This window comes from Spinacia oleracea, chromosome 6, assembly GCF_020520425.1.
Source record: "Spinacia oleracea cultivar Varoflay chromosome 6, BTI_SOV_V1, whole genome shotgun sequence".
Taxonomy (NCBI): domain Eukaryota; kingdom Viridiplantae; phylum Streptophyta; class Magnoliopsida; order Caryophyllales; family Amaranthaceae; genus Spinacia; species Spinacia oleracea.
The window spans coordinates 23,033,649-23,050,211 of NC_079492.1; the positions used below are offsets into that span (position 1 = coordinate 23,033,649).

General features: G+C 35.3%; 1 protein-coding gene across 2 annotated transcripts; it reads right to left on the bottom strand.

The window, feature by feature from the left end:
• Window positions 1-1,707: 1,707 nt before the first annotated feature.
• On the bottom strand, window positions 1,708-15,125 carry LOC110785821 (apoptosis inhibitor 5-like protein API5). Of its 2 annotated transcripts, XM_021990335.2 has the most exons (17): window positions 14,934-15,125; window positions 14,657-14,820; window positions 14,379-14,540; window positions 11,869-11,968; window positions 11,723-11,788; window positions 8,024-8,118; window positions 7,824-7,898; window positions 7,545-7,694; window positions 6,952-7,017; window positions 6,807-6,872; window positions 5,239-5,349; window positions 4,923-5,012; window positions 4,716-4,822; window positions 3,882-3,993; window positions 3,264-3,329; window positions 3,083-3,180; window positions 1,708-2,186 (listed from the first exon to the last, which is right to left on the bottom strand). In XM_021990335.2, exons 2-17 carry the CDS (start codon window positions 14,795-14,797, stop codon window positions 1,979-1,981), a joined length of 1,713 nt encoding a protein of 570 aa, XP_021846027.1. In that variant the 5' UTR covers window positions 14,798-14,820; window positions 14,934-15,125; the 3' UTR covers window positions 1,708-1,978. The 2 variants fall into 2 exon arrangements, with proteins under 2 accessions (XP_021846027.1, XP_056687142.1); XM_056831164.1 differs by having other exon boundaries at window positions 14,657-15,067.
• Window positions 15,126-16,563: the final 1,438 nt, after the last annotated feature.

Below are 16,563 nucleotides of genomic sequence, written 5' to 3' on the forward strand. Positions count from 1 at the left end.
TTAACTTTTTCATCAATTTTTTTATTCAAGAAAATATATTTTTACATGATTATTATTATTCCGTACTTGATTCTTGCCTAATGTAGTTTCACTATAAAATTATGGGATTCACTTACTTTGAAAAGATGTTGACGGCTAACTATGATGAACTTTAATTATTAACTGTGAATATTATTTTTTTTACTATACTACTACTCCAGTTTCAAAATGATCTTATAAGAAATTAGGCTCTATACTATTCACCTTATCAGCCCTAATTTAAGGGAAATTAAGTTTAGATAAGTTCAATTCAGTCGAGATAAGTTTAAAAAAAAGGTGGTTTGACAAGTACAATTTATAACTAAAATAAGTTTGCATAAGTTTTAGAAGAGGTAACAATCAGGGAGTTCGATCATTTTACTAATGAGTTATTCATATCAAGATAAAAGAATATGTAACTCGGGAAAAATTCTGAATGGTTTTATTCGGGTGAGAAGACTTTTCGATTTTAGTATAAGTTAAAATATGTCCATTTGAATCAATTCAATTTTAGAAAATAAAAAATTTGGGAGAAAGTTTTTGCGGGAGACAAACAAAATTATTTTTGTTATATTTGATTTTGAATAGGTCTATTCTACAGAGCCACTTTCGTTTCGGCAAGCCACTTTCGTTTTCGCAATTTTCGGGATACCAAGTTTAAAACGGTTCGCTTTTACTCAGGTCGATTTGGGTCACTGGCCATCCGCCGAGAGTTTCGGGATTCAGACTTTATAGTCATAAAGGGGTATGGGTTTGAGTTATCCGGGTTCAACAACTTTTGGAAAGATCTACATACAACAATGCTCCCCAAATAGTCATAGTAATTTATCAAAGCCGTGAATCTTGGACACGTTGTCGATCTTGGTCTTGATCTCGATCTTTATTTGTCAAGGATCTTCACTTTTTATTCGCAACTAGTGTGTGGCTCGGGCGTTGCCCCGGTTTCTTACTTTTATTCGGGTTTATTTATTTTGTAAATATGTGCACATATAGATGGAGTCGTCGTCGACATCGAATTACGATGGTGACACAAGATTAGTGGCCGATCAACAACCTTCCCAAATATGAAACAACACATTCGAAAATCAAAAGGAAGATAGATAATTTTCTTCATAATTAGTTGATTTATTACACCGTTTTTTGTTTTTGAGGCTTAAGCTAGAAAAGTAATAATTGTACATTTATAAATTAAGTAATCATTCTTTTTTTTTTTCCTTTTTTTTTTGCATTCACTTTTATTTAATGTTTATTTAACGTCAAATGAAAATATATACGGAATGTAGAAATATATAACATATAGTTGTGGTTGTTTAAGATGATAGGAAGTGTAACCATTAACAAAGAGTTTTGGTGTTTGATCATGACATATCATGATGCTAATTATTGGTGACGTGGCGTAATGAGGAGAGGTATATGTGTCAACGTATACTTTCTTAAGGACGCCTTTTAATATATTAGTATAAATGGTGATACAAGTACGTAGAAATGCTTGAGATCACAGATATCAGCATATGATATGAGTGCATTGTGAATATGCTTGCTTAGTCTACAATTTTGCAGTGCACTTGCCAATTATTTTATCTGCGTACAACAACTGGCAAAAGCACAAACAGCATCCCACAAGCTATGGATAATCACATTGAAGAACGCACCTCATGAAAGCCAACTCGAGAATACAATTCAAGGGAATGAAAGAATAACGAGGCTCATAATAAGTCTTAAATAAAACAAATGTCTAAAGTAACAATGTAACTAAGTAAATCTCAACCCTACAACGTACAAACTAAACATCAGCTCAACTGCTTCCCTAAACAGAAAATTTGTCATTTGTCAATCAAGAGCAGTTCTGGTACATTATATGGCACAGCCGCGTCACTTGTTTATAACTATCCAGGTTCCAACTACTCTGCCACTTCCAAAAGCACTTCAAGTGAAACTGGTTCACTTTGAACTGGGAATTTTACCTATATCCCCTCCCTCTACCACGTCCAGGTCGCCCACCACCCCATCCTCTTCCTCGGCCCCCTCTACCGCCACCTCTCCCTCCGTAGGAAATACCATCAAATGCCCTGTTAACAAGCTGGTTCTGAAATTGTCCGCCTCCTCGCCCTTTTTTGGCTGCATTGCTGTTGGAGCCATTAAGAGCAGCACTGGCTGGCCGTTTGCCCCTGCAATAACTACATGTGTCAAATTTTCCCAAAGGAAAAACAACAAACCACAATCTCAAACTGTGTCAAAAAAAAATCATAATTGAGTTCAGACATGTATTTTAATTTAAGGTAAGCAGCTGAAATGACTCTTAATCTGCATAACAGATCCCAAATTACAAACAAGTTCCTAACGACCCCAATCCCCACCAGCAATGTTAAATTATGCAGATACTAGAATTTTAATATAAAAACTTATGAATACTTTTTTTTTAAAAAAATAATGGAAAAAATGAACACCCGAGTGACTTATAACTGCCAGCATTTAATTAAAGAACATTTTATCTCTTCGCTATGACTCCCCCCCTCCCACCCCCCCCCCCCCCCCCACACACACACACACAGAAAAACAACTTACAACCAGTATCTCTTCTCCCTTCAGCTGCAATACCACTCTCTCTCTCTATTAAAAGGCTAAATCCATAGCGAAGCCGTAAAGAGCACTGCAAGTCTGCGACAATTGTTGGTCAACAACTACGTCCCAGCAGGAGCTAGACTATACATGGGGTAGTTAATGGAGGTATACAGAAAATCTAAGGCGGCAGTGGAAAAAATGAATGGGAAAAAATGAAAAGAGAAATGGAGGTTGGCTGGTCTTTACATTCTTCAATTTGATGTTGGGTTGTGAAGAAGATCTTGTGGGAGGTCATACCCTAAGTGGAGACTTCCAAACCATACTTATAGTAAGTTTACAAGGTGAACACAGATTCCACTATTCCAGACGTCTTATTAGGGTAGTACTACTCTTCTACTCAGTGCTCGATACGTAAGAGTGACAGTACCCCTAGCCCCCAAAACAATAATGGTCAGATAACACGGAGTAGATGTATTCTAAGAGTTGGATATGCAATTCTCACCCAACAGTAGCTGAAGGAACAGCTGATTTTACTGGTTCTTTCCATGATAGGTTGATCCTCTTGTCGCCGATAAATGAAGGTGAATTTTTATGTAGTGGCTGGATCAGAAAATCACAAGATAAGTAGATTGCTTTCGGACATCATGAAAGACGCAAGTTTGAAGACACTAATTTTCTCATACCTGAGTCATAGCCAGAATGTTATTGCAAGTTTTCAGTCCTGTCGTAGCATTTTGTTTTTCAGTTTTCTGCACAAAAACCAAGACATGGATCACATATAAGCTATAACACACCCTACAATCTCCTCTTAGGAATTTACTCCAAAAAAACGTCAAACAGTCAGAAAATTCTCCATTAGGGGGGATAAAACCAACCTATAGTAAATTCAGCATTCTTTGAAAATCTTGCAATTCCTTTAAATGTCGGTGATAATAATTTTATATATTAATTTTGCAAAGGAATTCCCAAATCCTTGTCCATGTAAGTGCTTCTCCACCTCTAAGTATGTGTTTTTCTTCATAAATTTCCATTGCCGCTCAACATCAGCTCTAAAATGGAAATGAATGGTAATGAAAACTTGTGGGAAAAACACATTACACATATCTGGGGATAGAGTTGCAATACCATGAGACTTCCCTTTCAAAATTTACATACAAGCCCATTTCAATTTAACCCATTTAATACCGCCGATCATATGCCGTTACAGATAGCACACAGTTCTACCTCCCTCTCCCCCAGCATTTAAAAAGTGTGGTATTTGAAAATTCCTTAAGGTAGTACATCGACAATGGTATACTTACAATCTTGTCTTTAACTTCGTTCGATGCGGATGCCATCCGCTTGTTTTGCTCATCCATACCCTGAGTTAACTTCTTCATGGTAGCCCTGGAGAGCTCCTCAACACAATTCAACCTGTGACAACCGAATATAATAACATTAATCAGACAAAAAACCCTAAAATTAAGCAAGGGCCAAGATGAAATTCGAGCAAAGGTGTGTTTTACTACTTCGAATCGTTGAATGGGGGAATAACTCCAAAGAAATTTAAGCAAGTGCAAGTGTACATGAGGCAAAGCGAGGTTTGGAGAGTGATGAGGTCCCATCCAAATATCAATCTAAAATAATGTGTAATCACATATTCACATCTACAAATGAAATAAAGATACAATATAATTGTAATATTGTATTGATTAATCATCAAGAGTTGAGAGGGACATGGCGTACTTAGGTCTTAGGCCCATAAAAGTCTCACTCATTCCACATCCCCTACCCCACCTCAATCACAACTCGTGAAACTCCAAAAGGTGCAATTATTAAAATACAGAGAAAGTGTAAGTTTTTCCTCTCACATCCTAAAGGAGAAAGCTCAGCCACTGCCACGTAATGACATGATTCGTTCAACCTTTTATATCTGAAAGGAAACTTTAAGCAGAGGATGTAACTGAAGGCCAGATTAAGCCAGACTCCAAAGGACAAAAACAGAACACAAAAGATACGACAGCAATACAGCCCAATTCAGCATGATCCATAGTACAAATGAAGCTGATTAGAAGAAGTCTGACTATTTTGCTCACTAATCACTATAGTAAATTTAATGAAATATCCTAGGGAGAAGTCCAATAGATATTCATTACCTTTCTGTGAAGTCCTTATAGTTCTCTGAAAAGTCCTCCCCTATCCTATCTGATGGTTGGCCAGTTACAATCTTGTAACCACATAAGCTGTTGGAGGCATTGGGGGCCTGGATGAAATAGAGCACGAAAAACAACCTTAAGTTAGAAGAACATCAAAAGCGCACACATAACAAAGGGCAGGAAAGATGGATTTGAGCAAATTGTAACCTTCGAAGCCAAATGGTGAAAAGTGTACAATAAGCACTCAACATATGTGAAGTTCATCTCTTCTCCAGTCCTCTTTCGAGGCATGTACTTCTGAAACAGATTAAGAAATAAGATATTGTCAGTAGAGCGTATACCTAGAACTCTAGAAGTATACCAAAAAAGGCAGACATATTACTCCCTTGACGGGGGAAAATAAAACCACATATAAACAATTATCCCAATCTCTATTTTCATCCTTTTACTTGTGATGCTGACAGCAGAGGGAATTCACATGATGCATTTCCAAAACAAGTGACACAAGTAATACAACACGTACCTTTAAAAGCTGAACAATATAAGGAAGGATCTGGCGTGCATCCTGTGGTGCGGTATATGGAGAGCTTTCAGCAAGATTTTTTAGTAGATCTAGCTTTCGTTCCTCTGGAATCTAAGTGAATAAAAAATAATGAATAAGAAAATGACCTAATAAACTATTCGAGAACCTAGCAGAAGCAATAGGTAAAATCCTCCACAAATGCATAAAGATCACAATGAGATAACTACACCATTTCACAATGCCTTAAATAAAGCTCCCAAAAATCCTCCACAAATGCATAAAGATCACAATGGGATAACTACATCATTATCATAATCCCTTAAATAAAGCTCCGAGACTCCCACCATGGCCAAGTATAATGTTCAAAAGACATTCAACCCAAAAGTAAACTGAAAATCCCACCAATTCAAATCAAAGATGAACTAAAGTACAGTTCAGACTGCAGGGACACAGATTAGCCAATAAATAAGTAAGCAATTAAAATGATGAGCAGCTTGAGCTAACACTTCGTATTTAATTAACAAAACTCCCATTTTTGTGCATCGAAATAAAAATTCCTTTCTTGAGCAAGAAACTTATTATTGAGCAAGTCCCCAAAAAATAAATATTGCTATCAGCCAAGTATTAAAAAAAATAACATAAGCTCATTTACAAGATGTTTTTTTCAGTTTTAAAGATGTTAAACTAGAATAAACTAGTAATAATAACCATCTTTGAACTATAAACTTGACCAGATGAGCAAAACCCACAAAAAGTTAGAATTACGAGAGTTAGAAATGCTACCTTGGCACTGTTAACAAGTTTCGATGCTTTATTTGAGTACAAGCTCAGGTTTAGTTAAAAAGAACATATATATATATATATGGAAAATTGGAGCCAAACATTAAAATATGTGTTTTACACTTTTACTAGACTTTGCAAACTTTAAAAGAGTCAAGTTTGAGAGGCTTAGCTCCACTTGATCGACTTTAGCCTATTTACTACTCAGCCAAAGTTTGCTATATAATCCTGAAATCTGAATACAACGAATAAGACAATTTTTGCTCCCTCAAGGTAGGCCCATCTTACAAAACTCAGCCTGCTTTCAGCCTTTTTGCCTATGTTGTTACTGCCATTATCTTTCAAATACCCGTCCATGGTTCTTATATTCTACTCCCTCTGTTTCGAAATAATGGGGACAATTTAACTTTTCACACTTGCCAATGTTTAGACATTAATATCTCTAATTTTGTATTCGTAAAAATTATAAAAAGTTGATATTCATAAAGTACTTATCGAGACGAATCAAACAACACCCCACACAACTATATCTTTCTTCACCCATAAATCACAAATGATAGTCAAATTGAAATTTGTGAATAGTGACAAAAGTCAAAGTGTCCCTATTATTTCGAAACGGAGGGAGTAGTTCAGATTCTCTACTATGCTGAAATGCAATAGAAATGCAAACAAACCAAATAAATACGGAGTAAACATTGAACTAGCAGAGAACTGATGAAAATATCACTTATTATACACACATATGAGTGTGGCCTGCACTGCAAAATAAGTTTCTAAATGAATAATACCTTATCAAAAACTGGAATTATATGTTTGTTCACATAGTTGAGGAAGTTGCTATTTGATGCCCCCCGCTGCGCAAAATAAGAAATGAATTGTTAGGAGAAAATATAATCAAAGAGCTTAGAAAGTGAAACCAAAGACAATATTTACCATGAAAAAGGGAATTGCAATATATTGGCATGATATAAGCCTGTTGATATGGTCTACATCTAGGACCTGCAATTGGGAGAAGATTATTCAGATTTATTATTATTATTATTGTCAGCGTAAGCAATCCATTGCAAAGTGCTGTGCAAGCAATCCCCCTCCCCAAAGAGAGAAAAGACAAATAATAAAGATATAAGCAGCGCTGTTTTTCTCTTGATCGTTTTATCGTCCATTATAAAAAGAGAAAAGAAATCCAAAATGTGAAACTACAAAAGTACAAATCCGCTGACCAGTTTAATCTATCATCCATTGACACGTGTTGGATTGAATTGTTAAAGAGACAAGAATCTTATTGCTTCATGAGGAAATACATTGGGATTTACGTGAACTATGCGTTGAATTTCACAGAACAGGTATGTGTATACGACTTCACTAAAACTGAGTTTCTACACTAAGCCAGAAACCCAGCTTGTTGACATCTGTACAATGAAACAACAATGTTCTAGTCTAATAGTCTATAAAAAAACAAAGTAAAATTATTCTGAGATATCAAAAGAAGGTATTGGCAGTCAGTAACAAAAGAAAAAAAGACTCACGTCAAATTGTGCATCCAGATCAGCTTGGCTTTCTATAATTTCAATAAGTTCTTGGACACGCTCAGTAGGAGCTTTATCACCAAACAGGTTCAAACTTTTTAAAAAGTCTATGAACATCTTAAATTCAGCACCAGTTACGTCTCGCAAACTCTGCAAGATATTAATTTGTCAATAATAATACAACAAACCAAGTAAAACAGATTATCTTTTTAACAGCAGAGTCCAGTGACTTCCATAGCTGAAATTGGGTGAAGGTGAATACTAGCACATAAAAGATACCTTTTTAACTAAATCAGTTATATGTCTTTCCATTTGCTCTTGTGGCTTCAAAAGTTCAGCTTTAAGGGGGAAAACCTGCATAACGGCTTCAGTTAGTTCTGACAGAGAACAGACAGCTGGCTACTATTCCTTCCCACAACTATGTATCAGTCTAAATATAGCAGATAAGAATTGAGTTTCAGGTAAATGAATAACTGTACCTTGTCTCTTATAAAGGCCAAGACCTTCTCCCGTATATTTTCATCAGTACTCTCCTCTATGCTCTCAATATGCTTAAACAGTGCTGACAATGATGCTGCAATAGACAAATCGTCAAATATAATATTAAGAGATAAGATTAGAGTATTGCAAATTAAAGAAGCCCACTGAATAAACAACATGTTCCCCAGGACCAGTATATTATGATCTCTTAGAGCTTCATAGTTCAGTATCTAGCGATTAACAAAGGTTTAAACATCAGTACTCTTTCTTCAAAATTATAAAAAAGCAATAGACAAATCGTCAAATATAATATTAAGAGATAAGATTGGAGTATTGCAAATTAAAGAAGCCTGCTGAACATACGACATGTTCCCCAGGACCTATTGTGATCTCTTAGAGCTTCATAGTTCAGTATCTAGCGATTAACAACGGTCAGCACCTTATTCTCAAATCTATGTTTTTAACATCAGTACTCTTTCTTCAAAATTATGAAAAAGAAATAAGTAATGGCCACATTTCACTGTTTTTCTATTGTTCCTAGAACTACTGCCAAACTAAATTACTTACATTGTACACTAGCATCAGTCATGGAAAATAAAAAATCTTAAGGTTCATATATATACCACAGTGAGATTCGTCGGCAACACAAAGCATCCCATTAGCCATGAAATGGGTTCGCGGGAATGGGGACTTGGGGAAAACCTGTCTTCTTAAGCCTTTATGCCAAGCCCTCATATCACACCTCTACACTGCTTCTCTAGTTTTTCCTTGAGCTCTACAGACACTAGCAAACCAGTATAACTAATATCTGAAGTCTGAACCAGTCAACAACCTTTGCCAAATATAACTCCATCCCATCAATACAGATTCCATAAGCAGTCTGACACTCTGACACAGTTTATTAGAGCCTTTCAGCTGTTTCCATCAAATAGTATCACAACTTAAACAGTCAAAATATACAACCCTACCATAAAAAACTCATCACAGTAGTGTACACTATATACAGGATCTCAGACTCTCAACTGATGTAACCTTGCACCGGTCTTTAATCTTTACTATCAGTGACCCACATCCTAAATATTATATACACTAGTCATACTAAGCTCTCCAACTTCAAGGCCAAATCATGCGACTATTGAAAGTTTCACGCCTTTCAACTTTATTACAACTTCCAATACAAAGTCATTCTCATAGAACCAAATCATCAAAATCTTATACGAATCCTGTTGAGCACCCAATTGAGTCTATACCAGTAGCTTTTTCAGAGATCCTTCATGTGATGTTAGATTTGTAACTCCCTATTAAGGGTTTATTTATATAGAAACTGTCAAAAGGAAGAGCATGCATTTCTTTTTTGTACAATCCACCTGTCCAATTTCTCCACACCTATTAGTTGAATATCTTTTGCCTTAAAACAAATTAAATTCTAATTAAATTCTTTTCCTTAGCTCTTTTACAACTGTCTCCCATTGAACATTCTGTGTAATTTGGAAGGAACAGAAGCTCACATTAACCTTTCTTTTAGAGGGAACTCATATACGTAGTACTTTGTATCTACACTAATAGTTTAGAATAGGAAATTTGCACTCAATAAAAATCCCATTTATTTTTCTTTTTTTCAAAAAAGAAATAAAATATTTCATGACCCTCCTAAAACTTTTAATTATAATTTTTTGGAAAAATTGACGCTAATAATCCCACTTTTCATCGACCTTCTCATATTGGTCCAGGCTTTCAATTAACTCAATATAATCCAACCTTTTGCACACTCATTCTTAAAATGGACCCTAGTGACAAATAACTGGTAGCAACAAGTTAAATCCTATGTGGCAGTTAATAAGGTTTGAGAGAAGGCCAGCCAACTTGAAGCTGAATTTTGTTTTCGTCAAAAAAATGAAAAAAAAAAAATTAAGACTCTTGTTTAATTCCCGCACTAATACTTCAACTACCCATCCCCTTCATTTACTCGTACTACTCATTCATCCAAAACACCATCCAAGACCCTCTTGTCTGTCAAGCAAGGTAGCGTACCTAGTGCTGCTTTACCACTCTTTGTACTCGCGAAATACAATGATAGGGTAAGTGTTCAAATAAATAGTCATAGTTTCACTTTCAACAACCTCCATTAACATAATTTATGACATAGTCGTCATTTTTCTATCCAAAACCAGACCAATACACATAATCAAGAAGGAAAAGTTTTCTAAATATTTAAAAAGGTAAATACTCTGTAGTATATACCGAAATTACGAGTTGCTTACTGTTAACATAGATGAGGAGAAGGAAAAATCAATACCATCCAAAAGAAGAAACTGCAATCATAATCGCTCAAAAATAAGGGGAAATAATGGTTGCCAATCCATAATTATACTCCGTATTAGTTTCGTGAAGTTATAGCAGTGAATTGAGTTCCAAATAATCCCAACCTTTGAAAATTAGAGCAGAATCACAAAACCCACTTGTTGGGTAATGGAGTATTTTCTCACATGAGGAAATTAGAGCAAAATCAGATTTGCTTAGTCATATCACCTCACTGGAGGAAGGAATTTCGTTGAATTAAAATATTTCAGCTTTGTTAATTCTTATCATTGGGTTTGATTCTTATGCTTAATTTGCAAATTCAAGGAGCTGCATCGGAAAGAGAGAAGATAAAGGAGATGAGAAGATCAAATGTAGAAGATACAGGGAGCAGACAAGAGAGAGCGAAATACAAGAAAATTAAAGAAAAGAGAGAAAAGGCTGTGAAAAGATGGAGGAAAAAAATCAGAGAGGTTGTTTAAACTGTTATAAGGAGATACGGAGTAGCCATTTATGCCACATAGGTGCCACATAGGATTTTTAACCTTCTGTAGCAGGTCATTTTTCACTATGGCTCCATCCGTCCATTTTAAGAATAAGTACGCAAAAGGTGGGATTATATTGAGTTAATTGATAGTCCGGACCAATATAAGAAGGTCGATGAAAGGTGGGATTGTTGGTGTCAATTCTTTCCCTAAATTTTTAACATTTATAACCTCCTCATTCACAATAGTTGATCACTTTATTAATTAGCTAATTACTCTTTTCAACTTCTATTTCAACACCATTATGTAGATTTGTTTAGAAAATATAACCAGCGCATAGCATGGGCATATGAATATTGAATATTGAATATGAATAACCTAGTTAGAGTTTTAAGATGTTTGGCATATGAATATTGAATACGTCCTTCAAGGAAATTTTATTGGTTCCAGAAAAGCTACACCATCCTTTCCAAATAAGTATCTTTTAAAATTAGGCACATACATTAAGGAGTTGATAGTATTGCATTAGTATCACTCACTGACAAGGGACAAGGGACAAGTAACATTGCAGTGGTTTTTTATCTGACAAATAATAGTGCACTAATACTCTAAAGTAAACAGAAAATGTGGAATAAGAAATGTTAGGTCATGCAGATGATATAGTATGGTGGTAAAACGTATCTTGGACTGATGCATCCTTGTCAGTTGGGAATGATACAACTTAAAAGTTAACATCTACAAATGAACACATCAAAAGTGTCTAGGATCTTTTACCTTCCAATCACTCAGAAAACATGATAAAACAAAATAAAGGAGGTAAGAGCGTAAGACTGTAAGAGACATAGGACGTTGTAGCTGGCCATTTGAAAAAAAAAACTTGATTATATAAATGGCAAGAATTCTAATGTAACATACCTTTCACATCTTGCCTCAGAAGAGACATCAAAGCTTTCTGAACAGCATCCCTTTCCACATTCTCCTCTGTCATGGAATCATACATTAAAATCTAAAAAGTAAGCAAAACGTTAACCAAGTACAGCATAAAAACACACATATATTACCAGCCATGAGTAATTGAGCAAGAATGTCAACAATCTTAGAGACATATTCTGGTGTATCCTTGCAGAAAAGGGGAAGACCCCTTATAGCTTGGACACGAACCTGCAAAAGAGACACAGGAGTTAGTGTTTTGGTCATACAAAGGCTCAAAGACAGAACAAACATAAGACTAAAACATCTACAAATATGAATATTAACCCTGAAAGTCCAAAGCATCATCCTACAAACAACAGATTCAGGCTGTGCCGCTGTGGTAAAAAAAAAACTATAGGATACAATAGAAGTAGCAGAATCAAGTCAACACATGACTGATATTTATTCCAGCATGAAATAAAAGGTGTTCATGGGTATTCACCAATCACAATAACAAAAAAAATAGCTTTAGCATTAAATTTAGTACTCTCTCTGATTAGTTTCAGAAAATACGAGTCTACAAAGGGAGATTTATACACCAATAAAGACATAATTATAGGAAAATTCAGTATGCTGACCAATACACTAGTACAATAGGTTATAACCACAAGCATGTACGCTCAAGTCTATAGTGCACCAGCCCTAAATTTGTCAAAAAAAGAATATTAAGCTATATGCCTATAATCATTTCAATCAGCAATGTATGCTCGAGTGAATTGACAAAACAGGGGGAAAGGGGGGGGGGGGGGGGGGGGGGTTAAGAAGCAGAATTTTTTTGGCAAGAGGTTTATTTCCACCTAACTGTATAATGATTCCTAAAGTTCCATAATCTGAGGTAACTGTGTGTAACCAGCTGTTTGCTGATGTCATAGCTGGAGTATGTTCGAACAGCACAAAATATGCACACCATTTGTTTCTTTGGAGCTGCATGTTCCTCAACACATATTGTTGCGTGGACATACATCATTGCACCATAATGCAGAATGTCACTTGAACTTACCCCTCAAGCCTTTTACAACTTCAACTTGCCTAATAACCAAAAACCAAGCCTCCCACAGAATTTGGGTTAATCATAGCCACAAGACCAAGGCAAAAGCAACTGAAATACGCCTTTCTTAGCGAAGACCAGTCCATGAAACCAGAATTATCACCAAATAACAAGGAAGAGATTTGCAACCATTTTGAGCTCTAATTATGATAAGGTTGCTCCTACGTCAAGAATTGATGCTTGTACAAGCACAATTTTACACTAGGCATGAAGGAGTAATTCAGGCATCATTAGATAAGCGAGAATTACAAAAATAAATGAAGAATTCTCTTAAATCCATATCCTTCATTTTCTAAAGGAGAAGCGTGTATCTGCACTAATTTCCGTTACTCAATCTTCTTGATACTTCAATTCTACTGGTTTAACCTTTTCTGTCATTTCCATTTCTCATTCTTAGGGATGACATATAAATGAATATAATTAAAGATCTTGCAACAAAATTCTTCATAACACTTCTCTTGCAGTAGACCCCCCCCCCCCACCGGCCCACCCTACCCACAACAAAAAACATATCCTGTAAAGATTATTTTCAGTTGGTTATAAGACCTGAAAAAATAGTAACGAACAGGAATCTTAAAATCCCTACTACAAGACCAAGAATATTTCCAATACTACTCTAAATCATCTCCACCTTCTAGCAAGATTATTGTGAGGTAAAGAGTCTCTTACCTAATCCCTCCATAAAACCACTATACTGCGGATTCTATTAGGGTATGATTATCATCCACGGAAATATTGTATCGCCAATTATAGTAAAGTGATTAACACCAAAAGAGCTGAAGAAAAGCTATCTCAGTCACAGGGTAACAAGATTTAAAACAAGCTGAACATTGATAAACCACCCACCTTCATTAACGGTTAATTTTCTTGGTGAAGATAATACACGATCAGACAACAAAACAAAAAAATCACTGCCTCCTTGCATAATTCATTTAAACACAGAGCTGTGTACTCTTATAACCAAATCCTTCAACAAGACCAAGCTCATAGATAATGTAACAAACCTTTATACTAAAAATGATAAATTAATTCACATCCAGCAACAAACTCACTACTTCAAGTGATCAGCATCTTCTCCCAATTAATCTTGTACTTCTAGCTAGTTATGCAATGTAGTGATGTCGTCTCCATTTGCGGAGCAGGCAGAAAACTCAAATGCTTCAGATACACTTCCAAACAGTGTGCTCACTACCATCCAATCCCACATATTACATAAGCTAACAAGAGCCCTAAGAGTAGCATTTATGCTCAAATCACACATTAGCTAGACAACATTACAGTGTTCACTTTAATCATCCACCAGCTAGCCAAATCATTAAAGAAAGCAAGTCCAAATGTCCCAAGACCCCACCTTTTCGACCAGAACCAAATCACTTTGTACTAGTAACACTTCCATTGAATCTTTAGTAGTAACTAACGGGCATTATGTATGAATTCCAAAAAAATATACTCCATCCGGTTATCAAAGTATCAATGTGGCAGTTAATTCAGAACGAATGAAGCATTTAAAACAATCACATATAATCACTTCCATTAATAGTAGAAACTAACCCCGAGATCTTCCTCTTCGCACAAATCAAGATGAGCATCAACGGCACTACTCGAAAGGTTGGGGAAGTATTTGAAGAACCTCGGAATTAGCTGCGCAGCCAATTGTTTAGCCTTCGAACTACCTTTCGCCGCCTTAATAATCCCCTCATAATCCTTCACATTCTACAGTTAACAACATAAAAAATTCAGAACTCCAAATTAAACCTCACAATTGAAGAACTTATAAAAAAAACAAACCCTAAAAGCTGAAACAATATGTGAGAAATATTAAGCGAAACCTCAGACTTGTCCTTGGCTTCACTGAGACGCTCGCCAAACTCGTAGAGCTTTTCAATGTCCTTATTGGCGTCTTCTACAGCGACGGCGGCGGAGGAAGCATTTGTTGTAGCTGTGGTGGAGGTGGTGGCGGCGTCAGCCATTGACGGAGAGGAGAGAGAAACGCCTGGAAAGTAGAGAAACAAGAATAGAGAAGTGAGGAGGAATTGAATGCGATTGCCGCAACAACAACATGAAAAATTGAGAGGGTTTTGCAGAGAGAAAGAAAGGGGGACTTACAAGAGTGAGGAAGCAGAGCAGGGTTTTTTGAAGAAGCGTGGAATAGTGTAGAAGGAGATGGGATTGAAATATGGAATTGAAGGGTTTGGGGGAAAGATAGAGAAAACGGTACTCTGTTAAGAGGTTTTGATTTCTTCTTCTTATTTGGGGGTGTTTTTGAAGTACTCCCAAATCACAAATCACGATTCACAGAAACACAAGTTGGATGCTTGGAGGTCAAGGTTTTATTTAGAGCCGGTAATTGTGTCGTGTCGTATTGTGTTCGTGTTTGGTTAATATCATGTTCTTTATAAAATTTATTAAAACTAGTATTGAAGCCCGTGCGATGCACGGGTTTGTCAATTTTCATACATATCATCGTATAGAAATAGGTATTTTATAAATTATAAGTATAATAGAAAGTAGAATTCTATTGTATGCTTAATAATAGTTATTATGATTTAAATTTATGATATGAATTAATCCAAATATTGAAGGTTTAATATAAATAAAACTCTATTACATATTTGATAATTATCTAGGCATAGAGTGTTTTATAGTATTACGAATATGCATAATCTCTATAACGAATATGCATAAGTATGTAATGGTATAGAATGAAGAATTGTATAGAATGGTCACATAAACTCTATTAAGGATATGCATACGTATGCAATTGTATAGAATGAAGAATTGTAATTATATCTACTTTTCTTCGTTGACTATTCTATCCACTCCCAATGGTATTTTGTCTTTGTGAAAATTCACTATTTGTAATTCTATCTTATTTTTTTAAATAGGATAATTGTATTTTTTTCTGTTATTTACTTAGTACTTATTTATCTTTTTTATTCTTAGTAAAATTTATCTCTTATTATCTTTTATTAGGTGCTTATTTATCTATTTTTATTTTAATAATCTGAAATATATTATTCAGAGATTTGATGACATGGAAATAACGCATACCCATCCAAAATAGTCCGCTATACTACGTATCAAAACTAAACAACGCTTTCTAATACATATGAACCTAATACAAAACACAAATACGATAACTACTCAAGACATAGGCATTTAAGTTTATAGACATAGCAAAATCATGATTGACCAAAAATGTGTGATATGCCAATAGCCCATAAAGAGATTTATGAGAACAAAGCATATAAACTTAGACGACATGGTTAGCAAGATGTGTCACAGAAAAACCATCAAAGAAACAACACAACATATCAACTGTTTCCCACGAATCAGAATTCACACCTTAAGCTTCATCCTCTCATGTTCTGAAACAATAAACAGACACCAAAAAATAACAACACTGGATAATAATCTCATCTGTCCCCGGGGTATAATTAACACCACATTGCGTCACATTGCATATTTTATCACAAAAACGTAGAAAGGAAGTAGGATAAATTCCCATCAAAAACTTATATGTATATATATAAAAAGGTTGAAGAGAAGTAAGATAAATTTTAGTTGGAATCTATCTTATCATATTATCTATCATCTTATCTTATTAAGTGGTCAATCATGGCAAGACTCTAATATTCTTTATTTAATTAATTAATAAGTTAATAACATGTGATGACGTGGAAATCCTACGTGGACGCTCTAAATGTTCTCCAAAAAACTCCCCTTTATATATATA